The sequence below is a fragment of the Camelus bactrianus genome, chromosome 13 (genome assembly GCF_048773025.1).
Source record: "Camelus bactrianus isolate YW-2024 breed Bactrian camel chromosome 13, ASM4877302v1, whole genome shotgun sequence".
Classification (NCBI taxonomy): domain Eukaryota; kingdom Metazoa; phylum Chordata; class Mammalia; order Artiodactyla; family Camelidae; genus Camelus; species Camelus bactrianus.
Window position 1 is genome coordinate 54912063 of NC_133551.1, and position 26637 is coordinate 54938699.

Here is a 26637-nt window from a genome sequence, read left to right on the forward strand (position 1 = left end):
TCCCAACTTTTGGCTATTGTAAACCTCACAGTAAGTCACCTTCACAAACTTACTTTCTTTCCTTAGAAGTGAGGGTGCTGATTCAAAAGGCATGTACATTTTTAAGGTTTTTATTACATGCTTAGAATTTATACATGAGTATAGCTGTTTCTGCCCGTACCCTTCCAAGCCACATGAGTTATTCCTTCCCATTCCTTTTTATCGTGCACTTTAGAGTTGCAGAGCTAACAAAGATGGGCGTTGAGTCATCATTTTACAGGACCTGAAACTGCCAGGGCACTCAGTGCAGTGCTCCTTGGACACCTACATCTCCAGGGGACAGCCAGCTCCAACAGATGCTGCATGTTAAAGCAGTGCCGAAAACCTAGGATGAATCGCAGAGGTCCTGGGGAGTCAAAGGTGTGTATGGGGGGGGGGGGAGAGGGGAAACACAATTCTCGAGGGAAAATGACCATATTAGGGTACCTACTATCACATCACCAACCGTCTTCCCCTCAGTGGGGTCTTTTGGGAAGTGATGTGCCTCCCATAAGGGAAAATAGTAAAGAAAAAGAATTCATTTATTTATGCAAATACTCTAGCCACCAGACTACAGATTGCTTTGAGGCGTAGGGGCAATGGCTTTTGAGAGCCCACAGGAGTGAAAGAAGTCTGTATGTATTACTCCATTTCACCTTCACCATAGAATGGTAGTTTCTGCTCTGACACTGACCCCCAGACAAGTTGGCACTCTTAGGTCTTCTTGTGCCTGAGAGCACGGTGATGCAATCTATATAGTAAATGTGTGTGTATATGTATATTAATATATTATTTCTGTAGTAGTATATGTATACTATATATACAGAGTGTCAAAACGATAAGGAAACTTCTCTCACATAAGAGGTCCAGAGACAGCATAGCTTCAGTTTCAATGTTGAGTATTTGGACCGCTTTACGATAACATCAAAGACTGATAGTTTTTCAACTTTGTGCTCTGCTGCTTTCAATTTATTGACTACTGCTCTCAGGGTCACAAAATAGCTGCAGCAGCTCTAGGCAGCACATTTGCACATAATATCCAAAGGTGAATAGAGGGAAGAAAGCTCTCTTAGAAGACCCTTAGATTTTCCCCCTGCTATCCCACTGGCCAGAAATATGTCAATTTCCATTCCTAGACCAATCACTGGCAAGGAGAATGTAATGCTCATGATGGACTTAGACTAGTTAAGATTTACCCACACTGGTCAAATGGTCAGCAAAGAAGGGAAAGAGTGTTACTGAACCAAACTTGGGTCTGCTCTCCCACACAGTTAGTTTCTTCCATTTGGTGGTGATGTTAGCATCTGAAAAACAACTCAGGAACTGTGCATCAGATTCTGTTGTTCAGGTACTTCAGAGAGGAGCTAAAGGAGAGGATATAGGGGAGAAGTCTGTCCTGAAAAGGCCCCTTAGGGTCCTGCTCAGTTACAAGAGTAGATAATGTCACTTGCAAAATATGGATAATAATGGCTAATATTTCACAGAGTTGCTATGAGGATTTAGTGAGTTAAAGTGCTTATAGTAGGACCTGGTACATAATAAGTGCTCAGTAAATACTGTTATTAAATAGCGTTTGTTATTAAGTGGCAGTTTGTTCTACAGATGAGAAAATGGATTCAGAAAGCTTAAGTGCCTATGTGTCAGACCTGAGACTAGAATTAAGGCCTGATTGACTCCAGAACCCACACTCTCCTCTGTACCAGCTGCCAAAGTTGAAATTGGGCAGGCACGGCACCCCTGCTCTCTTCAGCTTGAAGGTAGATGGGATGATGGGTCCAATGTCATTAAATCTGCACTGCTTCTCAGAATTGCTCCTCTGCATGAAGAATTTGAAACCTTTGAAAGTAGAGCCGGGAGACCCTAGGATCCTGGCCCCTTACCATCTCTATCCCTTCCAGGATTCCACAGCCCTCCTGTCTCTGACCAGGACTTTGAGTAAAACCTCTCACAGCTGGCATTAGATCGAGGGCTCCTGTTTACGAAGGCTTCGGCTGTAATCTGATTAGCAGCCACAGGGCCCCGGAGCTTGGTTGTGGGGCCTGCCCAGCAGCTGCAGGAAGGGCAGGGTGCTGGAGGAGTAGGCCGGCCAGCTGGTATGGAGGAGCAGTTGGGATTGACAGCAGCAGGGGTATCTTCAGCTCCAGCCGTGACTCCTCAGCCCAAGAAGAAGCCAGGCCTTAGGAAATGGCCCCCCAAACCACAGCCTAAACCTTGGTCAGGTCTGCACAATGACATTCAGCTGTGAGGCTTTCCTTATACTTTTCTATCTCCCTCCCTGGGCCCCTTGCCTTGCAGTGACACTCCTCTTGGGACCCTGGCTGCACCCCACAAACCCAGCTCGCCGCTGCCACAGGTGGACGCCAGCTCCTCCAGCTGTTGGGCCCATTCTTCATGTCATGTCCTGGGATTAGTCATTTGATGGGAGGGTCTAGGATGTGTGGGTGGGAGTGGATTCTGCTCTGTCTCAGTGCCTAAAAGCCAGGCTCCCAGGGCCCCAGAGAAAGCTGTAGCAGCCAGAACAGCAGGAGGTAAGAGGAATGATCTGGTGGGATGGCAAGGAGAGGTTCAGGGTGGGGCAGATGGGGGCTAGATCCATGGTGGACAGACAGAACTGAGAGGGAGGGGGAGAAGGGAATACAGTCACTCAGGGTCCCAGAAAGGATTGGAACCTGAGAGGTTCAAAGGCAGAAGGACAGATTTTGGTATTGGAGGAACCAAGTTTTGGGGCACACTAGGAGTATGACTAGGGAGTCAAAAATAGTAACAGGACATTGGCTTGTGTGCTTACCTCACCTTGGGAGAGGGGTGAATATGCCCAGATGTCTTTGTGCTGTTTTGTTTGATTGGGGTTTCTGTGTCTAATGCTGTATGTGTGCCTGTGTGGGCGTACACATTTATCTGTGTGCTGCCTAGAGGGGGAGGGAGCTAATGGTTATGAAGTTTCTCCCCAGTGTCAGCCAGTGCTCAGAGTTTTACTTATGTTTTCTCATAATCCTCCCAACAACCCTGTGAGGTAGGTATTTTAATCTCCATTTTACAGCAGAGAAGACAGGATCAGTGAAGCTGAGTAATTTGCCTAAGGTCACATGGCAGATAAATGTGTGTATCTAGAATCTGCCTGATTCCCAGGCTGGGCTTTCTTTGCTTTGCTGTCTGAAATTTCAAATCAGACCCAGGACTTCGTGGTCAAAAGGTGAGGGGGGAAGGAAAACAGGCTGGAAGGCCTGAAAGATGTGAAACCTTTTCAGCCCTGTCCAAGGTGTGCCAGGCAAGCCTCAGGAGAGGACCTTCACCAAGGCAAGTGTGAGTCACTGTGCATGGGCATGTCCTCTGGGTCACTGCATCCTAAGACAGTAACTCCATCCATGCCTGCTGTCCCCTCCACTGATCTGGATGGCACGTGGAGCAGGGAGTCCTCTGCTTTTTCTGGGAAGGACTCTATATTCCAGCCTGATCTCTCCATAACTCCCTGTTGGCTCAGCCTTGCTTGGGCTTACTGTATATGCCTGTGCCCCACAAGTCTGTACCATACTCCATCTGTGAGGGGCACTTCCACTCTCCCAATCACCAAGGTTGTAAATTTCCAAGCTCACTGGGATTCCTGCCTCTTCCTCATTTCCCACATCTTGTCACCAAGCCCATTCGGCTTCAACTCTCGAATCCCCCTCCTTTCCATCCCCAGCAGGTGCTGGCTGCACTGGCTCCTCAGCCCCGCAGTGGGCTTCGTTGCTTCTAGTCTCTTCCCACCGGACTGAGGAAGGAGGGGGCTGGGGTCGGCAGGGAAAGGCGGGATGGAGACCTTCTTGTGTGGCTAGCCTCCACGGTGACTGCTCTTCCTCTCGCTAGTCCAAGGTCCGCGATGAACAGCAGCGCTGGGGACCTGGGTGTTGGCGGCTGCAGCCCCTGGGATGACCCTGCTCGCTTCATCGTGGTGCCCGCGGCCTACGCCTTGGCGCTCAGCCTGGGGCTGCCAGCCAACTTGGCGGCCCTGGCAGTGTTCGTCCGCAGCGGCAGGCGCCTGGGCCAGGCCCTGCGTCTCTACCTGCTCAACCTGGCGCTGGCCGACGTGCTCTTCACGCTCACGCTGCCGCTGTGGCTCACCTACTACCTGGGCCCGGCCCACTGGCCCTTCCCGGAGTCCGCCTGCCGCGCGGCCGGGGCCGCCTACTACGTGTCCACCTACGCCGCCGTGGCCTTCGCCGCGCTCATCAGCGTGTGCCGCTGCCGCTCGGTGCGCCGACCCGGGCCCAGGGCGGCCGCCCGCCAGGCGCTGCGCCGCCGGGGCCCCGCCCGCGCCGCCTGCGCCGCCGCCTGGCTGGCCGGCCTGGCCTGCGCCGCGCCCTCGCTGGCCGCGCCGCGCGCGCTGCGCCCCGGGCCGGGCGGCGCCGCTCGCTGCCTGGAGCGCGGCTGGGCGCGCGCGGGCCTGGCCTACGCCACCGTGGCCTTCTTCGCCGCCGCCTTCCTGCTGGTGCTCGCGGCCTACGTGAGCCTGGCGCGGGCGCTCGCGGCGCCCTCGGGCCAGGCCCCAGGCCCGGCCCCCGCCAGCCCGCACCGGCGCGCGGCCAGGACCATGGTGCTGGGGCTCCTGCTGGTCTTCGCTGTCTGCCTGGCGCCTTATCACGTGCTGCTGGCGCCCTGGGTGGCCGGGCAGGAGGGCGTCGCGGGCCGCGGCGACAACGGGTGCCGCGCCGCCTCCACACTCGACGTCCTACACACCCTCAGCCTGGCGCTGCTCAGTCTCAACAGCTGCTTGGACCCGCTCATCTACTGCTTCTCCGTGCGCCGCTTCCGCCAGGACTGCTGGGCTCTGAGTTGCCGCCCCGAGGCCGGGGCGCCCGGGGCGCACGCAGCCTCCTTGGCCTCCTCGGCCTCCTCCTGAGAGGCCGCTGGCCCGCTGCCTGCTTCACCCCTGCCAGCCTCCCAGTGGCGTTCTGGGCGGAGAAAGCTCTTTGGAAGGACCTAGATTCCATTCCTGACGCAGCCACATATTAGCCGCTGTAGCTGTACACCTCTGGGCTCTGTCAAAAGTGGGAATAACATTCTTTGTAACCTGAATGTTCCCCAGACTTTGCCAGCTTTTAGATACATATAATATACTATTGCTTTTTAAATCTCTTTAAATTTAAATCTTTTTAAAAAAATCCCAAAGTCCTTAAAAGGGCCTACAAGGCCTGACTGGCTCCTGCTTCCCTCTCAGCGTCCTGTCATGCTCATCCCCCACCCCTCCCCTGCCCCTGTCCGCGGGTAGAGTCGCCTTCTCAGTCCCTGGAACGGACCAGTTTCTTGCCCTTCAAGGCCTTTGCAACTGAGTTTGCCAGGAATGATGTCCCTCTGTCTCCTTCACTAAGTTAATTCCTCTTCACTCTTCACTTTCTCAGGTGTAAATGTAGGGAAACCTTTCTCGACCAGCACCACGCACACCATACCCTAGAATGGGTTAGATCCATCAAGCAAATAATTGGCTATTTTTTTTAATGTTTTTTCTCTTTCCAGGGTGTATTTATGTTGATCCATAAGAAAGTGTCATTTTTATAGAATCCAAAAGATTGAATGTTGACAATTTTATTTTCATTCAACTTAATAAATTCCGTGTTTGCCTTATTTCCGGCTTGCTACTGTGCCTTGCACATAGTAAGACCTCAGTATATCAGGTAAATGCATGAAACATGAATATCATTAGCTAAAAAAATCTCAAGGACTCACTCAGACATTCCAGTCTCTGGTAGATTTTCCTCAAGTGTTTCTGGGGTTCTCCAAGCTTGTGTTACCCGGGTGCATTCCTGACCCAGTCCCGATGATTGCTTCCTTCTGCTGTTGCTGGATACCTGCAACTCTGCCAATCACCTCCATTGTGCCAAGACTCCTGTGCCAAGACTTGGTGATAACCGAGCTGGAGATCCATCCTGCTATTAGCTGGGACAGGGATCCGCCAGACTCACTGCCTTCTGCTTCAGCCGAACTGGGACTCTGTCACTGGGTGCAAATCCTTGCCAATGGCTCTGGCCATCAGTGCTTTTCCGCCTCGTGCCTTGATGACTCAGGGGTTGGCTTCAAGTAGGGAGGGGAACCACTTCCTTGCCTCAGCAGTGTTATTGGTGGCCCCATAGCAAGACTGCTTGAGTCTCAAGGAGTTATAGCTAAATGAGTGAGGGCAGCATGTTTGTGTTGCCAAGTTGGCTGGGTCAGGAAGGGTTCACCAATCAGCCACCATGTCGTACCCACCTCAGGTACTATTGCTGAATTTGCCTTCAAATGGTAAATTTGAGAAATTTCTTCTTTTAATTTTGATAAATTACCTTTCATAAGTTACCTTTACACCAGTTTCATTGGTCTCTTATTCCTTCTTTAAATGTTTTCTTTTACATTTTTAAAATAATACATGTTCCTGAAAATAAATTCAAAGGAGTAGAGAAAAATGCAAATAGAAAATAAAGGTCCCTCAGGGCTAGTCACCGTTCACAATTTCTTGTGTATATCTTTCCAGAGGTTTTCTATTCCAGTACAAATATGTGTATAGTAAATTTCCTTCAAAAATCCACAAATAGGACAGTATTACAAGGCTCTTCTGCACTTTTCTCATTTAATATATCTTGTACATCTTCTATCAGCGCATGTAGATCTACCTCACTCTTTTTAATAGATGCAGAGTATTTATTTTACTCAGTGTTTCCCCTCTTGATGGGCATTTGTTTCCATTGTTTTACTGTGATAAACAAGGATGCAATCAGTGTCCTTGTCCACAAATCTTTGCATACTTGTAAATCTGTAGAATAAATTCCTGGCAATGTAATTGCTGTGTTAAGGAGTATGTGTGTGCACTTAAATTGTTTAATTACATCACCAAATTGCCTCCAAAAATGCGGTACCAGTTACCCACCCATCAACAGCATGTAATGGTCCCTGTTTTACCACGCCCTCATTAGGACTGGATATTTTCAATTAACTCCTTCTTGAATCTGTACTCCTATCTGCATTTCAACTTTGAGCGTGGTTAATTTGGTTGTTTTTCCTAGAAGTCTTCTCAATTTCCTTGATACCTATTTGAAAGCTGGTGTGGGCAGGAATGGAAAGAGAAAGGGTATCGCCTGAGATCTCACACCAGCCAAACCTTAGCCTGTCTTGCTTGCTGGAGGAATTAAATGAAGGCTTAAATACACACCGGTAGGTCCACAGTAATTGTTGTCTCTCCTTCTTTGAGAATTAGGTTAGCTCATTCCATGCAATGCTGACCAGCATCTCAGGGCAAGGCCAGGAGGCAGCCTGGGCCCACATCATGAATTCACTCTCTCTGGTGGAATGAATTTCTCAGCCCCAGGGGCCATGCAAATCTGGGTGTCTGAGAAATGATCTGGTGTCTACACCAGAGCCAGCTGAATCTCCTGAGGCTGACTTTGATTCTGTCCAAGTAAAAAATGATTCCCTGTGGCCTCATGCATCCCTGAAGTCTTGTACTATCTTACTTTTGACATGACTTTTCCCTTAGTAAAGCAGTCAGTTTCCTTTGGGAAATGTCTAACTTAGTCTTCTGTGTCTGACCTGGGGGAAGAGAACTTGAGAGTCAATTGCCTTTGGGAGGTCAGATACAGTGGAAAGAAAGCCTCTGTCTGGAGTTACCATATATGGGAATCACCCTCCTCCCTCTTTGTTGATTCAGGGGAGTAGGAACCTGGGGTGAGGACCCAGAGGCAAAGAGCGGAAGTGATGAGAGAGAACAGACTGCTTTGTACTGTCAATCCTTTTGGATTCTTGGTCACCTTACTTATTCAAAACCTTTAAGAATTTGACCCAAGACCCTCCCTCAGATAATTTAGGAGTTTGAGATGAACAGACACTCATTACTATACATAAAATAGATAAACAGCAAGGAACTACTGTAGAGCACAGAGAACTATGTTCAGTTTCTTGTAATAGATATAATGAAAAAGAATCTCAAAATATATGTGTGTGTGTATGTATGTATGTGTGTGTGTATATATATATATATATCTGAATCGCTCTGGTGTACAACTGAAACTAACATTGTAAATCAACTACACTTCAATAAAAAGTAAAATTAAAAGAAGACCCTCCCTTAATCCAGGATGGAGAAGAGGGAGCCCAGGTTGGTCCTTGATTAGATGCTGGACAACTTCTTTCTTCAAGATCCAGGAAAAGCTCATCTGTCAACTGTTTTCAGCACCTAGGAGTCTAAGGTGTGTTTTCAGTATGCCCTAGACGTCCCCTCCCTCTTGCAGGACCAGGAGTGCCCAATTCCTGCCCCTACCCACCCAGGCCAGACATTAGGCCATGGAGTCCAAATGTGGTACAGGGAAGGGGCTTTGGACACTGAAAGACCAAAGCTCCTCTTCTCTACTGGACCCTCTCCCTCCAGGTCTCAGTTACAGTCCAGGTCTCTGAACCCAGCCCAGCCCTGTTCTTGCCTTTGGCTGGGGCTAAGCCAGGTCCTCACTCTGCACACACCTGCCTGGGATCCCTCAGCCAGTCCTGCATCCTCTGTGACCCTGCTTGCTCTTCCTGAGTCATCGCCTCCAGACCAGCCCCTACCTGTTCCCTCTTCCTCGGGGGGGTGGGGAGGAAGCCTGTCAGACTTCAGTTTGATTTCTCTCTCTGTATTTAGGCCCTGCTCCAGGGGCTCTCTCTGCAGCCGATTCTTTTCTTTGACATCTATTTCCCTCTCCTCCAGCCCTAGAAGGAGGATAGCATTTCTCTCTCTGGGTCCTGGTGATCCCCCTGTGGCTGCGGCTGTTCTTCACGGCCCTGAAACCACCTCCCTGGACCACATTCCAGCTTCAGAGACTATGACCTCCTTCCAGAACAATCACTTCTAGGGTTCTCCCAGGCCTGCCCTTTGCTGCCGCTGGTGTGGAACACCACCACCTGGCCCTAATAGAGACATACTATCATTAAATCATGCTTCCTTGCCTCTAATCCTCAGTGAGCACCAGTCTAGCTCTGAAATGTACTTGTGGTTGGGATGCTGGGCTCACACTGGCCCCAGCATTTGTGGGGTCCTGGGCAAGAGTATAGATGGAGTCCCACATAGTATATGTCTAAATATTTAGAAGTTATAAATTAAGCAAATACACTGTTCAATAAAATGTGTTTCATCCATCTTGACAAAGTATACTTTCATAAAGACAGAATAGAAAAATGTGTAAAGCTGTGGTTTTCAAGACTGAAATTCAGCAAATTGTCAAAGATGACTGAATTTAATTTTACATATTATGTTTAAACATTGTATTTTGGAGATGTGTGATATATTATTATTATAGAAAATATAAAATATTTTAATTTTATCACATAAATCACTATTATTCATAATATGAAAAATTTTTGCCATTTCTTCAAGCCATGTCTATACTCATACATAAATTCTTTTCTTTTTCTTTTCTTTTTTTAAAATTGAAGCATAGTTAATTTACAATGTTGTGTTAGTTTCAGGTGTACAGCAAAGTAATTCAGTTATACATACATATATATTCTTTTTCAGATTATTTTCCATTATAGATTATTATAAGATATTGAATATGGTTCCCTGTGCTATACAGTAGGGCCTTGTTTATCTATTTTATATATAGTAGTGTGTATATGTTAATCCCAAACTCCTAATTTATCCCTCTCTCCCCTTTCCCCTTTGGTAGCCATACATTTGTTTTCTATGTCTGTGAGTCTATTTCTGTTTTGTAAATAAGTTCATTTATATCATTTTTGTAAAGATTCCACATATAAGCAAAATCATACAATATTTGTCTTTCTCTGTCTGACTTACTTTATTTAGTGAACGCCAAGCAGAATACATTAAAACAACCAACCAACCAACCAAACAAAAACCTCATAGGCATATTATAGTCAAAGAGCTTAAATCTGAACATAGAAAACCTTAAAATTATACAGAAGACACATTACAGTCAAAGGAGCAACAATCAGATTAATATGTCCTTTTTCAGAGGTGATATGAAAGGTAGAAGACAATGGAATGACATCTTCAAAGTGTTAGGAGGAAACACTGACAACCTAGAAAAAATTCTACAAAAATAAAGGTGAAATAAAGAAGTTGTCAGACAAACAGAAGCTGAGAACTAGTTATCACTAGTATATTTACAATATAAGAAAAACTGATTTAGAATAGACCATAATAGGTCAAGAATGCATACTGCAAACACTGAAAGAATTATAAAAGACTATATAACAAAAAAAAAGTAATAGAGGTGAAAAAAATTTAAATATCTAATTCAGAAAAGGCAAGTAAGCAACATAAAAGAACAAAGAAATAATGGAACAGAGAGAAAACAAATAGCAAGATGGTAGATTTAAACCAAACTATATTAGTGATTACATTAAGTGTAAATGACCAAACAATCAAATCAGGAGACATTAGTCTGATCAGATAAGAAGCAAAAACCAACGATTTGCTTTTCACGAGATAAACTTTACATAAAAGGATGCAGACAGGTTGAAAATGAAAACATGGAAAAGATATATTATATAAATACTAATTAAAGAAAGCTGATGCACCTATATAAATATCAGCCAAAGTAGACTTTGAATCAAGAAGTATTAATAGAAAAAGGGACATTTCTTAATAGTAAAAGAGTCAGTTCAAACCACATATATATATCAAATCTAAACTTATATGCACCTAATAATACATCTTCAAAAATTTGTAAAGGAAGAGCTAACAGAACTAAAAGGGGGAAAAGACAAATCCACAATCAGATTGGAGATTTGGCATATTACTCTCAGAAGCTGACAAAAATTCAGTAAGAATATAAAATGTTTGAATGGCACAATTAAGCAACTGCACCTAATTGACATTTATAAAACATGATACTCAACAGCATTCTTTTTAGGTGCAATAGAACATTTAACACATGATAACACAGAAAACAAGTCTTAGCAACTTTCAAAAGTTGACCTGACCTGATTCTCTGATCACCATGAAATTATACTGGAAATCAATAATAGATAAATAGAAAATTGTCCAAATATTTAGATTTTTAAACAACTCACTATTAAATAACCCATGAGTCAAAGAAGAAATCACAATGTTAAGTACAAAATCTTTTGAGTCTAATGATATTGCATTTTCACTATCATTCAGCTCCAAATATTGTATTATACTTGTGAGAGTCAGCTAAAGCAATGCTTAGAGAGGAAACTACATCTTTAATTAAACATATTAGAAAAGAAGAAAGGTTTAAAAACAATGCTCTAAGCTCCATCTCAAAAAGCTACAAAAAGAAACACAAATTAAACCTAAGGAAAGTAGAGGAAAATAATGAGGAATAAGAGCATAACTCAATGAAAAACAAAGCAGACATTCAAAAGATAAAATCAGAAAGCCAAAAGCTGGTTCTTTTAAAAGACTGATAAAATTAGCAAATAACCAGCAAAACTGATAAAAAAGAAGGTTGATAAACCAAATCATCAATATAAGAAACAATAAGGGGAAGTAATTACAGCAAATATTTAAAAGATAATAAACCTGAAATGGGCAAAATTTTGAAAGATGTAATAATTTTGGAATAAAAAAATTAAAACATAGAATACTTCTATATATATATTAAATAATATGAATCCATAATTAAAGCTTTCTTGTAAGAAAGTTCCAGGTCCAGATGACCAGTGAATACCTCCAAAATTTAAGGAAGAACTAATACCATTAGTTGAAAACTCTTTCAGGCAAGAGAAAAATGTGCAAACATTTCCCAATTCATTTTGTGAGAACACAGTAGCAATGATACCTGATAAAGGATTATAAGAAAAGAAGATTACATACCAGTATCTTTCGTGAAATTAGATGCAAAAATCCTAAACAAGATTCTGATAAACTTTTTTCTGTGATATACAAAAAGGATAAGTAAAGAGGATTTCTTCCAACAATGCAAGGTGTGGTTTAACATTAAAAAGCAGTTAGTGTGATTCACTACATCAGCAGAATAAAGAAAAACTAATAGATACAGAAAAAGCATTTAATAAAATTCAATATTCATTTATGATAGAAAATCTCAGCAAATGAAGAATGAAAGACTTCCTTATTCTGATAAAAACTACTTGCCAAAAGCTCTACAAGCTAATGTTATTCTTAATTATGAAATTTTAAACCCTTTAACCCCGAGATCAGAAACAGATAAGGATGTCTGCTATCACCTTGTCATTCAACATTTTACTGGAGATTTCAGCTAGTAAAGAAAGAAAGAAAATAATTCTAGCAATAAAGAAAGAAAAATGAAAGTGTTAAAAAGATTGGAAAAGAAAAAGTAAAATTATTAGGATCTGTAGATGACTCTGTACAAATCCAAAGTGACAAAATATTAGAATTATAAAGTGCATTTACCAAGGTCTGTACAAGGTACAAGATCAATATACAAAAACAATGGTATATCTATATAACAGCAACAAAGTAATATCATTTACAATAGTATGTGCATGTATCTACACACACAAATTCTATTAATAAATCCAGTGAAAGATGGGCAAGACTTTCTTAACTTAAATATCTTAAGATATTCTTAAGAAAGATCTAGGTAAGTGAAGGGATATACCACGTTCAGGGATTGGAAGTCTCAAAGATGATAAGATGTCAGTGCTTCTCAAACTTATCTACAGATTTAATGCAATCTCATTAACAATCCAAGTAGGGTTATTTTTATGCAAGTTGAAAGCTGATTCTGAAATTTGTATGGAAATATAAATGACTTAGAATAGCCAAGGCCGTCTTGACAGCAGAACTTAATTTGGAGGACTTAACCTTTCAGATATCAAAACATTTTTTTAAAAGTATAATGCTTGATTCAGTTTGCTAATATTTTGTCTAGGATTTTTTGTGTCTATGTTCATGACAGATATTGATCAGTAGTATTCTCTTTTAAAAATATCTTTAGCCTTGATATCGCAATAATGCTGATCTTATAAACAAGTTGAGAAGTATTCTCATCAATTTTCTGAAAGAATTTTGTGTAGGATGATTGTCAAATCTCATTCATGAGGGCTCCATTCCCATGACCTAATTGTCTCAAAAAGCCCCACTTTGTAATACCATTACATTTGGGGGTGGGTTAGGATTTTAACATATGAATTTTGGGGGACACAAACATTCAAGTCCATTGTATTTCACCCCTGCCTCCTAACCGCCCTGCCAAATTCATGAACTTCTCACATACAAAGTATGTCCAATCCATCACAACATCTGCAAAAGTCTTAACTCATTCTAGCATCAATTCTAAAATCTAAAGCCCAAGGTCTCATCTGAATCAGGTGTAGGTGATACTCAAGGCATCCAAGGCAAAATTACTCTTCAGCTATGAACCTGTGAAACCAAACAAGTTATGTGTTTCCAAAATACAATAGTGGGACAGGCATAGGAGAGATATTTCCATTTCAAAATGGGGAAATAGGAAAGAAGGAAGGGGTGATGGGTCCCAAGCAAGTCCAAAATCTAGCAAGGCAATCTCCATGAGATTTTAAGGCTGGAGAAAAAATCCTCTCTGGTTAGATGTTCTGCTGTTCAGACCCACTGGGGTAGCAACATCAGCCCCACAGTTTGGCGGGGTTCTACCCACTTGAAATTGTTCTGTTGTCTGTTCATTTTTCCCAGTCTTTTTCCCCCCTCTCTCTTGTCTTCATTTTGAACTTTTTATAGTGTGTCTTCAGCTTCACTGATCTTTTTTCTCCAGTGTCTAACTTGTTATTAATCCCATCCAGTGACTTTTCCATGCTGTACTTTTTATGTCAAGAAATTCCATTTAGTTATTAAGTCTTCTATTTCTCTTCTTATTACGTTCATGTTTCCCTTCACATTCTTGATTATGGTGAACATATGTATGATAGCTATTTAAAGTCCTTGTTTGATAATTCCATGATTTTTCTCAATTCTGATTTTCATTTCTATTTACTATTTTTTTCTTTTGATTATGGATCACATTTTCCTGGCATGTCTATTATTTTTGGATTGGATGTCAGGCATTATAAAATTTATAGTAAAGAGTTTTGATGTCTTCCTCTAAAGAGCTTTGTATTTTGTCCTATGAAGCAACTAAGTTACTTTCAGATCATAATGATCTTCCTGAGCATTGTTTTTAAGTTTTATCAGGGCTAGTTTGGAATAGCCTTTACTATAGAGATAATTTAGCCCTGCTGATCATGAGTGATCCTCCTGAGATCTTTAGTGAATGCCAATGTTTTGGGGATATCCAAAAAGCTAATAAACATTTGTAAAAGTGTTCAACATTAGTATCTTTCAGGTAAAGGCAAATTAAGACTCCAATGAGATACCACCTCATACTCATCTGACTTTGGATGGCTAAAATTTAAAAAACTGACCACTCTAAGAGTTGGTGAAGATGTAGATAAACTACAAATCTTGTATTTTGCTTATGGGAGTATAAACTTGTACAAAGATTTAGAAAACTATTTGGCAGCATATACAAAAGATTAGCAAACATATGCTGCATGACTGGGCAATTTATCTCCTGGGTACATGCCCAAAAGAAATGAATGTATATGTCCACTAAGAGACATATGTGGAGCATATTCATAGCAGCATTTCCTACCATATTGGAAGCAAATAAAATGTTAATTAACAGTAGGATGGGTTAAAAAAAATTATAGTCATATATGGAATACTATACAGCAACAAAAAGAATTAACTGCATGCGATAACATGGATGAATCTCATTTATCAAGTTAAGTGAAAGAAACCAAACACAAAAAGTTATACTTACAAAAAAGTTACATTTAATGTAATTATTGATAGTTATGTACTTATTGCCATTTTGTTAATTGTCTGGTTGTTTTTGTAGTTCCTTTTTCTTCTTTTGTTCTCTTCCTTTGTGATTTGATGGCTATCTTTAGTGCTATGTTTAGAATCCTTTCTCTTTTTTGTGTATATATTATAGGTTTGTGTGTGTATATATTATAGATTTTTGGTTTTTGGTTACCATGAAGTATATTTTTAAGGTGATGATCTCTTAAGTTCAAATGCCTTCTAACCACTCAACGTTTTTACTTCCTCTCACTCAATGAATGTTTTTGACATCATATTTTACATCTTTTTTTTTGTTTTGTGTATCCCTTAATTACTTATGGTTATAGATAATCTCACTACTTTTGTCTTTTAACCTTCTTACTAGCTTTATAAGCAATTGATCTACTTCCTTCGTTGTGTTTGTCTTTACTAGTGAGATTTTTTTTCCTTTCATGTATTTTACATTTCTAGCTGTGGCCTTTTCTTTTCTGCTTAGAGAAATCCCTTTAACACCTCTTGTAATGCCAGTTTAATGATGCTGAACTCTTTTAGCTTTTGCTTGTCCATAAAACTCTACCTCTCCTTCAAATATGAATGATAAACTTGCTAGGTAGAGTTCTTCTTGTGGTAGACATTTTCCTTTTATCACTTTGGATATATCACACCACTCTCTCCTGGCCTGCAAAGTTTTTGCTGGAAAGTCAGATGATAGTCTTATAAGAGTTCCCTTGTATGTAACTACTTTTCTCTTGCTGTTTTAAAGATTCTCTATCTTTAATTTTTGCCACTTTAATTGTAATATGACCAGATGTGAATCTGTTTGGACTGATCTTGTTTGGAGCTCTCTGCTTCCTGGACCTGGATATGTGTTTCCTTTCCTAGGATATGGAAGTCTTCAGCTATTATTTCTTCAAATAAATTCTCTGCCCCTTTCTTTCTCTTTTTACTTCTGTTATTCCCATAAATGTGAACATTAGTACACTTGATGTCTCAGAGTTCTTTTAAACTATTCTCATTTTTTTAATTCTTTTTTTTTCTGTTCACCTTGGGGTGATTTTCACTTCTCTATGTTCCAGATTATTGATCCATTTCTCTTTATCATCTAATCTCAGTTGCTCTTTTGTAATTTTGGTGTGTCTGTGGGAGGAGGTGAGTTCAAGGTCTTCTTACTCTGCAATCTTGGCGTCCTCCTAGTAAGTATTTTCTAATTTTTCTTGTGATTTCTTCTTTGATCCATTTGTTGTTTAAAAGAATATTGTTTAATCACTTAATTTTCCAAGTTTACCTTTGTTACTGGTTTCTAACCTCATCCTATTATGATCAGAGAAATACTTTGTTAATATTTATCTTTTAAAATCTATTGAAACTTAATTTGTGGCCTAACATATATAGTCTATCCTGAAAAATAACCCATGTGTACTTGAGAAGAGTATGTATGTTAATATTGTTAGTAGAGTGTTAGGTACATGTCTGTTAGGTTATGTTGGTTTATTGTGATGTTTAAGTCTTCTGTTTCTTTACTTCCATCTGGTTGTTCCATCCATTACTGGGAGTGGGGTATTCAACTATTATTGTAGAACTATCTATTTCTCCCTTCAATTCTTTCAATTGATCCATATATTTTGAATATCTCTAATTAGGTGGTAAAATGTATAATTGTTCTCTCTTTTTGCTGTATTAAACCATTTATAAATATATGGTGTCCTTTTTTGTTGTTGTTTCTTGTAAACTTTTAAATTTAAAGTCTATTTTGTCTGATAATAGTATAGCCATTCCTGTACTCTTTTGGTTACTATTGCATGAAATATATTTTTCTATATTTTCACTTTCAACCTGTTTGTGTCTTTGGATCTCAAGTGAATCTCTTGTAGACAGCATATAGTTGTGTCTTGTGTTTTTAATCTATTCTACCAAGCTCTGTCTTTTGATTGGAGAGTTTAATCTATTTACATTTAAAGTAATTAGTGCTACTCATTTCTGTCCTTTTACTGTTTGTTTTCTATATGCCTTCTAGTTTTTGGTGTCTCTTATTTTCTACATTACTGTCTTCTCTTGTATTTAGGTGAATTTTTTAAACAGAAACATTTAGATTCCTTTTCATTTCCTTTTATGTATATTCTAGAGCTGTTTTATTTGTGGTTTCCATGGAGATTAAATTTAACATCCTAAAATTATAACAGTATAATTTGTATTTATACCAGTTTAACTTCAATAAAAAACAAACACTTTTTCTTTACAACACTGTCCTAACCCTTTTTGGTTGTTGATGTCACAAAATTATATCTTTACATATTCTGTGCTCAAAAACATAAACTACTAATTCTTTTAAATGCATTAGTATCCTAAATTATGTAGAAAATAAGATTTAGAGTTACAAACCAATGTTACAGTAATACCAGCTTTTACACTAATAGTTTTTTTTAAATGTATTGATCTCTTAAGTCACGTAGAAAACAAACAAAATACAGTTAAAAACTACTGTTAAATAATAATAGCTCTTATAATTGACCATGTATTTACCTTTACTGAGATCTTTATTTCTCCATACAGCTTCAAGTTACTGTATACTATCCTTTTATTTCACCTTGTAGGATGCCCTTCAATAGATCTAGTGGTAACAAACTCCTTCAGCTCTTCTTTATCAGAATGTCTTATTTTATTTTCCCCCTCACTGTGAAGGACAGTTTTGTCTATATATGATTCTTAGTTGACAGTTTGTTTCTTTTAGCACTTTAAATATATTGGCCATTCTTTACGGCCTCCAAAGTTTTGATGAGAAATCTGTTGATAATCTTATTGATGATACCTTGTATGTGACAAGTCACTTCTCTATTACTGCTTTCAAGATTCTCTCTCTGTATTTGTCTTTTGAATGTTTTATTGTAATGTGTCTCAGTGTGAGTCTTATTTGAATTAATCTTATGTGGATGTTCGGTTTCTTGGATGTTTATAATCATGTCTTTCATCACATTTGGATATTTTTCAGCCAGTATTTCTTCAGATATTCTCTCTGTCACATTATCTCTCTTCACTCCTTTTGGGACTCCCATGATGCATATGTTGGTCTACTTGATGGTGCCCCACAGATCCCTTAGACTTTGTTTAATTGTCTGCAGTCTTTTTTCTTTCTGTTCCTCAGTCTCAATAATTTCCATTGTCTTATCTTCAGGTTCACTAATGTTTTCTTATGCTTGCTCAAATCTGCTTTTGTATTACTCTAGTGAATTTTTCATTTCAGTTATTTTACTTTGCATCTCCAAAATTTATTTTTGATTTCTTTTTGATTTTCTATTTCTATTTACAGATTTGACACAATCCCTATCAAAATCCAAATGATTTTTTTTAAGAACTAGAAAAACTTCATCCTAAAATTCATTTGGAATCTTAAGAGACCCTAACTAGCCAAAAAAAGATTCTTGAAAAAGATAAACAAAACTGGAAGACTCATACTTCCTGATTTCAAAACTTGATACAAAGCTACAGCAATAAAAACAGTGTGGTATTGGCATAAAGACAGACATATAAACCAGTGAAATAGAATAGAGAGCCCAAAAATAAGCCCTGACGTACATAGTCAAATGAGTTTTGACAAGGGTGCCAAGATCCATAATTGGGAAAAGACAGTATTTTCAACAAAAGGTTCTGGGAAAACATATACACGTGCAAAAGAATGAAGTTGGACTCTTACATAACACCATTTGCAAAAATTAACTCAATATGGATCAAGGGCCTAAATATAAGACCTAAAACAATGAAAGTCCTAGAAAAAAACATAGGACAAATGCTTCATGACATTGGGTTTGGCAGTGATTTCTTGAATATGACACCAAAGACACAGGTAACAAAATGAAAAGTAGAAAAATTGGATTTCATGAATTTTTTTAAAAAATTTGCTCACCAAAAGACACTAATTACAGAGTGAAAAAGGCAACCACAAAATGAGAGAAAATATTTTCAAATTATATATCTAATAAAGTATTAATATCTATACTATATAAAGAAATTCTAAAACACAACAAAAACTACAACAAAACAAACACCCAATTGAAAATTTGGGAAAGGACTTAAATAGACTTTTTTCCAAAGAACATATATGAATGGCCAATAAGCACATGAAAAGAGGCCCAACTTCACTAATCATTAGGGAAATGCAAATCAAAACTACAATGAGATACCACCTCACATCCATTAGGTTAAATGCTATAAAAAAAAAAAAACCCAGAAAATAATGCGTTAGTAAAGATGTGGTGAAATTGGAAAGCTTGTGCACTGTTGATGGAAATGTAAAATGGTATATCTTCTGTGGCAAACAGTATGATGTTCCCTCAAAAAATTAAAAATAGAACTTCCATATGATCTAGCAATTCCATTTTTTAGTATGTACTCAAAAGAATTGAAAGCAGGGTCTCAAGAGACATTTGTACACTCAAATTTATAGCAGCATTAGTCACAGTAGCCTAAATGTGGAAACAATCCATGGACCAATGAATGGATAAGCAAAATGTGAAATATACATATAATGGAACATTAGTCAGCCTTAAAAAGGAAGAAAATTCTGCACTATGCTACAACATGGATGAGCATTGAAGACATTGTGCTAAGTAAAAATAATGAGCCAGTCAGAAAAAGGCAAATACTGCATGATTTTACTTATATGAGGTACTTAGAGTAGTCAAAATTATAGAGACGATATGTAATGATGGTTGCCAGGGGCAGAGGGGAAGGGGAGAATGAGGAGTTATTGTCTAATATGTATAGAGTTTCAGTTACACAAGATGAAAAGTGTTATGGGAATGGATGGTGGTGAAGCTTACACAGTAAGGTGAATGTATTTAACACCATTGAAGTGTACAGTTAAAAATGATTAAGATGGTGAGTTTTATGTTAGGTATATTTTACTAAAATAAAGAAAAAAAATTTGTTGTTCAACGTGACTCTTGTTCCTGTACAATCTAGTTGAATGGACTAATAGTTTTTGAAATTTTATATATAATTTCTTCTCTCACTCTATTGCCCATTAAATTATAAATTTCATTTTGATTCTCCATCTCAGGCACTAATTATTTTATCATAACTTTTCTTATCCATTTTACATGTCTGTTCTATTGTCAAATGTCAAAATCATTTCCACTATACTTTGAAAATATCTACTCCTTTTTGGAAATGCTGTGCTTTTGTTGGTTAAATATCAGAATATAATATTACTCTTTTAAGGATATCATGCCAATGTTCTATATCAAAGTTTATATTTGTTTAGTACTATCAATTGTTGCTCTTTTTTTTTACCCTTTCTTTTTAGGTATAATTACTAGATATAATTTCAACAGCTTTAGATCTGGAGTGAGAGGCACCCACGTGTTCTTTAATAAATTGTGGTGTGTGTGTGTGTGAGAGAGAGAGAGAGAGAAAGAGAGATACACAAGACTTTCCAAAGCACAGAGAACAGAGATGGGCCCTTTTGCCTCAGTTTAGGGAAGATACTGGCTGAGCTCATCTGATTTCTTTGCTAACATGTGGTCAGTCTTTAGTAAGAAATTGTTGTCTCCCAATATTACGAGCAGTTTTTTCAAATATTTATTCCTACTGTCCTCATAAGTGGGAAGAGCCAACATTTACTGAGTGTTTCTCATGTCCCAGACACTGTTCTTAGCATTTTATATTGGTTTACTCATGAACTACTCAGTATTTGCTCACAATAACTCTATAAAGTAGATACCACTACTACCCCAATTTTATAGATAAGAAGAGGATAGAGAGGTTAAGCAAATTGCCTAAAACATTCAAATATCCCAAGAATGTCCACACAATTTCCTCTCTTGAATCTGGGAGAAGCACAAAAATCCACTGCAAACCATAGTTCCCAGTTCTTATTTCAAAAAACACAGTCATCAAATCTATCAATTCAGCCTGAAACTTTCCCTGCAGTTCTAATCCCATAGTTCCACCTAAGCACTAAAAATAGTCCCCTGTGTGTCCCACTGGCAACCCCCAATGCAACAATTTCAAAATCGCATGTATAATTTTCTCTTCCAGTCTTTGTCTTTCCTCCTGTGTTTTTTAAAAACACCTTTATTGTGATATAATTCCTGTACAGTAAACTACACGTTTCAGATGTACAATTTGATAAATTTTGATAGATGTTTACACCTATGAAACGGCCACCACAATCAAGGTAGCTAAGATTTCTATCACTCCCCAAGAGGTGCAAATTTCTAACTTTTATTTTTCCCTTCCCACACCCTTTATCCCCTGGTAACCCTAAGTTTGTTCTCTATGTCTGTGAGTCTGTTTCTGTTTTGTAGATAAGTTCATTTGTGTCCTTTTTTTAGATTCCACATATAAGCAGTATCATATGGCATTTTTCTTTCTCTTTCTGGCTTACTTCACTTAGAACGGCAATCTCTTGGTCTGTCCATGTTGCTGCAAATGGTATTATTTTATTCTTTTTTTATGGCTGAGTAGTATTCCATTGTATATATATACAACATCTTCTTTATCCAGTCACCTGTTGATAGACATTTAGGTTGTTTCCTCCTGTGTTTTTTATTTCTGTGGATGGCACTACAATCCACTCAGTCATCTAAGCCAGACTTCGGGCTCTTCCTTTCTTCACCCACCAAATTCTCCTTAATTAAACATATACTTTGGCACTGATAATGTTCTGTTTCTTGATCAGAATTGGTTATAGGAATGCGTTTACTTTGACATATTCATCAAGTATATTTATCATTTATGCACTGTACGTAACATCCAACTGCAATTTAATGATTTTAAATTTTTAGTTTTTGAAAAAATTCAGTTAATTAAAAAAATACTTTAAAAATGTTTTTAAACTGCTTTGAAGTGATATAAATGTACAAAGTGCCATGGATGGGTATAAACCAGGACTCAGGTGCTTCTGAGAGAGGTTAGACCAATCCTCCTCCCTTTGTATTCATTTGCATCTACTGATTTACCCAAGGCCTAAGGAACCGCTGAAAAGAAATCATGAACTCTTTTCAGATATATACAGCTATGCCTCTAATAGAAGCCTGATGATAGGGAAGGAGACCAGAAGCCACTGAGAGAGAACTCCTGATAAACAGAAAAAGGAGTTAAGTACAGGAACCCTCTCTATCAGTAGATCCTAAGTAGTGGAGAAGAGAGCTGGTTCCAGGTAGAAGACAGTAGCTGATACTGGAGATAATTCTAACCCAGCCACTCCAGTGGCAGGTGTACACCCTGAGAGACATAGCTTACATGTCTGAATTAGAAGAGTTAAATCACTGATCTCTAAAACACAATGGGGCTCAGTCAACCTTGTTACGATTCCCCTCTTCTCTTCCACTGAGCATTCATCAGGAGAGTCTCTTTCTTACTTCCAAAGAGTGAAGGCATGGATTTTCAGCCTTGAGTACAACACAGTGTCCAAGTTTCAAGGCCTTCAGGCTACAGCTGAATTCCAGCTCTACCAGCATGTGGCATGGCTGAGTTCCTGCTTCCTTGGTTCCTAGTGGTGGTGGTGGTGATAACATTGATAGGAATGGAGTTTCAGCAGGAGTATGACTCTCATGGAATCATTAGGGCTGGAGGTTATGGAGCCCCTGCCTGGGTATCCACGGCAGTGAGAGAAAGAATGACATAACTAACAGCTCAAGCAGTTTCACTGCAGGGCCTCTCCTACTGAGCAAAATGTAGAAAAAAACATTCTCTCCATTTCACAAGTGATAACTTTAATCTCAAGTATCAAGCCAAAGCAGCAACATTTCAATTCCACTAACAGTGGCACGTAGCAATGATGGGGTGCCAGGGCCAGTGTGGAGTGGAGCTTCCATAAACGGTTGGGGCCTGAGTGTGCGGGTTTTTGGCTTAGCTAGCCATGGCCTGAAGCTCCTACTTTTTTGCTTGGTTTTAAAAGTTTTGCGTTTTAAGCTACCAAGATCTAGTTGTGACTGTTAATGGGTGACATTTGTATTCCCTAGCTGGCAAAGTTTGAGATTTCTGGTTATCTTTGCGAGATTTTGCGTGCGTGCATGCGTGTGTGTGTGTATAAAATCCAGTCTAAATCCACACTGCTGTTAGAATGCTGTTTCCTGAAACAGTCTTGCCTAAATTAAAAACTCATCACTGACTCCACTTTGCTTAGATGTCCAGCTCCTCAGCCTGACTCACCAGACCCTTCATAATCTGACTCTTGTCTGTATCATTAATCTCATCTCCTGCCACTATCCCTGTAGTCTAATCATCTTGAAATGGTACTTGGATTCCCACTTTCACCGAGGATCTCTTATTCAATTTTTCTACAGCTGTTTGGAAAGTAATATATTCTATTTCTATTTTTTTATTGATTAGAAAATTTAACATATATACTTATCAAAGTCTGAAGCTGAACAATCTCTTTATCCTCCTCCCAAATACAAGGGTCTTAAATACTTTAATTCCATTCTTTTCTTTCTTTTCCAGATATATATGCTATTGTTGTCCGATGTTTTAATTCTATCTTTGGAAAACGCACCAGACTGTATTTTATTACTGTTTTATACCATCAAGGTTTATTTATATGTATCTGCATATTTATAATTTTCTTGGTCCTTCAGTACTTCTTGCATCCTAACCTTCCATCGGAGATCACTTCTTACATGAGATCATATTTTGTCTAAAGAACTTTCTTTATAATTTTTTTACTGAGGTCTGTTTATGGCAATCTTTCCATTTTTTTCTTCTCTGAAATGTCTTTATTTCACCATGATCCATGAAAAGTCTTTTTTAACTGGGCGTAGATTTCTAAGTTGACCGTTTTGTTTCCTTAGCATATTGAACATACTGTTCCACTGCCCTCTGGGTGTCTTTTGTTGCTCTGAGGAGTCAGTTGTCAGGTTGCCTATTGCTTCTTTGAAGGCAACCCGTCTTTCCTTTGGCTGCTTTTAAATTCTTCTTTTTATCTTTGGTTTTGCAGTTTTAATATGTTGTAGGTGTGGATTTCTTTCTGTTTATTCGACTTGAAATTTGTTGGGAATCTGTAGTTCGATATCTTTGTCAGTTCTGAAAACTCATCAGCCATTATCTCTCCACATATTGCCTCTGCCCTAATCTCTCCCTCTTTTTGAGGAGGGGGCGCTTCTGATTAGAAGTATGTTAGGCCATCTCATGTACCCTACATGTTTCTTAACCTCTCTCTCAGAGCCTTATTTGTCTATGATGCTTTCTGTGTGTATTTTTTTCAGCTCTTTCTGTTTCACTGGCTCTATTAGCACCTGCATCCAGTTGGCTGTTAAACCCATTTACTGAGTTTCTAATTATAGTTAGAATATTTCTCATTCCTAGAAGTTATATTTAGTTCCTTTTCTTATCTTCTTGGTCATTCTTTAAAATTCCTTGTTCTTTGCTCGTATTTCAAAATTGCCTTTTATTTTTTAATGAATCTGAGACACAGAGAATTGGATAAATCATAACCCTTGGTTCATGGTCACAGGCCTCATTGGACATAATCCTCTTACTTGTGTATGAATGTGTATATGTATTTATAAAAGAATATATAATCCCACCATCCAACCCAAGAGCTGGAAGAGCTATCTATCTGCTCCTCCCCATCCTATAACTGTGTTTCCCCCTCCTAAATTTATGATGATCATTCCCTTTCTTTCCTGTTTTTATAGTTTCATAGTATATATAGTGACCTAAATATATTGTTCAATTTTAAATGTTTTTGAACTTTATGAAAAGCATATTATAATCTTCTGGGATTTGGAGAAAATTTGACATTACATTAACTAAGATTTATCCATATTTTGGCATGTTCTTTATACTATTCCATGGTATGACTGTTCCATGATTATTTTATCCATTCTTCTCTTAATGGACATTCTGATTGTTTCTAGGGTTTTTTTTTTTCCCTTACTGCAAACAGTCTTGCTATGAATTTTACTTGTATCTGTCTCTTAATTAATGTAGGTAAGTTTCCTTTGGGTACATAACTTGTGGTGGAACGTTGGGTTGTACTGCAAAAAGGATTAGTAAGCCAGTGCACACCAGTAGAGCTATTGGCTATCATCCAGTCTGGTTGGCAAGGCATCTGTTTTGATTGGTCAGTACCCATGTGGTATTGGTTGTTAATATGCTGAATATTATCATTGAGGGTCTACAAAATGGCAAACTTTGTTTAAGCTCATGCCAAATTGTTTTAAAATGGTTGTTCTGATTTATATCTATCTCCACCAGAAATATATGAGATCCTATTGATCCATATTCTAACATTTGGAATTGTCAGATATCTTAATTTTTGCCAGCCAAATGTGTGAAAATTGGTATCTCAATGTGGTCTTGATTTGTATTTCCTGTTACTAATAAGTTTGAGCATCTCTTCAAGTGCATATTGGCCATAGGCCTTTCTCTGAGAATTCCCTGCTCATATATCTTGCGCATGGATCTTGCTCATGTATCATATATTTTTCTATTTGATTATCTTTTCTTATTGATTTGAAGTTAATATAAAGAAAGTAAAAAATCCTCGATGCCTATTCTTAGTCAGTTATGCATGTTACAAATGTCTCCTCCCCATTTGTAGCTTGCCTTTTTACTTTTTTCAAAGATAATTTAAGAATAGAAGTTCTTCACTTTAATATAGTCAAATGTATCAATCATTTTTTCCCCAGGGAGTGTTTTTGTATGTCTTGTTTAAGAAATTCTTCCTAATCCAAGGCAGAAAGATATTTTCCTGTATTTCTGTGATGGTTAATTCTATGTGTCAACATGACTGGCTCATGGGGTACCCAAATATTTGGTTAAATATTATTTCTGAGTATGTCTGTGAAGGTGTTTCTGGATGCGATTAACATTTGTGTAAAGCAGACTGCCCTCCTCAATGCGAGCGGGCCTCATCCAATCTATTGAGGACTGAATAGAATGAAAAGGCTGAGTAAGAACGAATTCTCTCTCTCTGCCTGACTGTCTTTGAGCTGGCATTGGTCTTCTCCTGTCTTCAGACTTGAACTTACCTGGAACATATACCATATGCCTTTCTTGTTCTCAGGCCTTTGGAGTTGGACTACAAATATACCACTGATTCTCTTGGGTCTCCAGCTTGCCTACTATAGATATGGGGACTTCTCAGCCTCCAAAATTGCATGGGCCAATTCTTTACAATAAATATATATATTTAATAAATGTATAGATTATATTATATAATTAACATTTATTAACTATGTAATTATATATTTATACAGATTCTTATATTTATAAAAAGCTATTTATAAGTATATAATTATATATTTATAAAATATAATCATATATAATTACATTTAAATATATTTATATATTTAAAGAGATATTTATATATCTTTAATAAATTTAATAAATATACCTTATAATCTATCTACCTACTTATCTATCTATCTCCTATTGGTTCTGTTTCTCTGGAGAGTACTGGCTAACACAATTTCTATTAAGAGTTTTGAGCAAGCAACCTAAATGCCCATCAAAAGATGAATGAATAAAGAAGTTGTGGTATATATGTACAATGGAATGCTACTCTGCCATAAAAAGAATGAAATAATGCCATTTGCAGCAACGTGGATGGACCTAGAGATTATCATACTAAGTGAAGTAAGTCAAAAAGAGAAGGACAAATACCATATGATGTCACTTATATGTGGAATCTAAAATACGATACAAATGAACTTATTTACAAAACAGAAATAGAGTCACAAACAGAAAACTTATGGTTACCAAAGGGGAAAGAGGGTGAGGGAGGGATAAATTAGGAGTTTCCAATTAGCAGATACAAACTACTATATATCAAATAGATAAACAGTAAGGTCCTGCTGTATAGCACAGGGAAGTATATTCAATATCGTGTAATAAACCATAATGGAAAAGGAAATAAAAAAATATATATG

The 26637-nt window shown here is 38.6% G+C and overlaps 3 protein-coding genes across 4 annotated transcripts in view; all 3 read left to right on the forward strand.

The window, feature by feature from the left end:
- Positions 1-3705, forward strand: part of ZMYM6 (zinc finger MYM-type containing 6) — a 47152-nt gene extending 43447 nt beyond the window's left edge. The window contains exons 16-17 of the mRNA XM_074376889.1: positions 215-399; positions 3267-3705. Of these exons, the coding sequence (XP_074232990.1) occupies positions 215-228 (14 nt within the window). The 3' untranslated portion in view covers positions 229-399; positions 3267-3705. The remainder of the gene's footprint in view (positions 1-214; positions 400-3266) is intronic.
- The window catches only part of DLGAP3 (DLG associated protein 3), a 100976-nt gene that overhangs the window by 4925 nt on the left and 69414 nt on the right, over positions 1-26637 (forward strand). The window lies entirely within an intron of this gene.
- On the forward strand, positions 435-6808 carry LOC123618294 (platelet-activating factor receptor). Of its 2 annotated transcripts, none has more exons than XM_074376893.1 (2): positions 435-3321; positions 3865-6808. In XM_074376893.1, the coding sequence occupies exon 2, from the start codon at positions 3878-3880 to the stop codon at positions 4895-4897; it is 1020 nt and encodes a 339-aa protein (XP_074232994.1). In that variant the 5' UTR covers positions 435-3321; positions 3865-3877; the 3' UTR covers positions 4898-6808. The 2 variants fall into 2 exon arrangements, with proteins under 2 accessions (XP_074232994.1, XP_074232995.1); XM_074376894.1 differs by having other exon boundaries at positions 435-3315.

Coding starts and splice junctions, on each gene's coding strand:
- LOC123618294 (XM_074376893.1), top strand. CDS start 3,878: ATGAACAGCAGCGCTGGGGACCTGGGTGTTGGCGGCTGCAGCCCCTGG.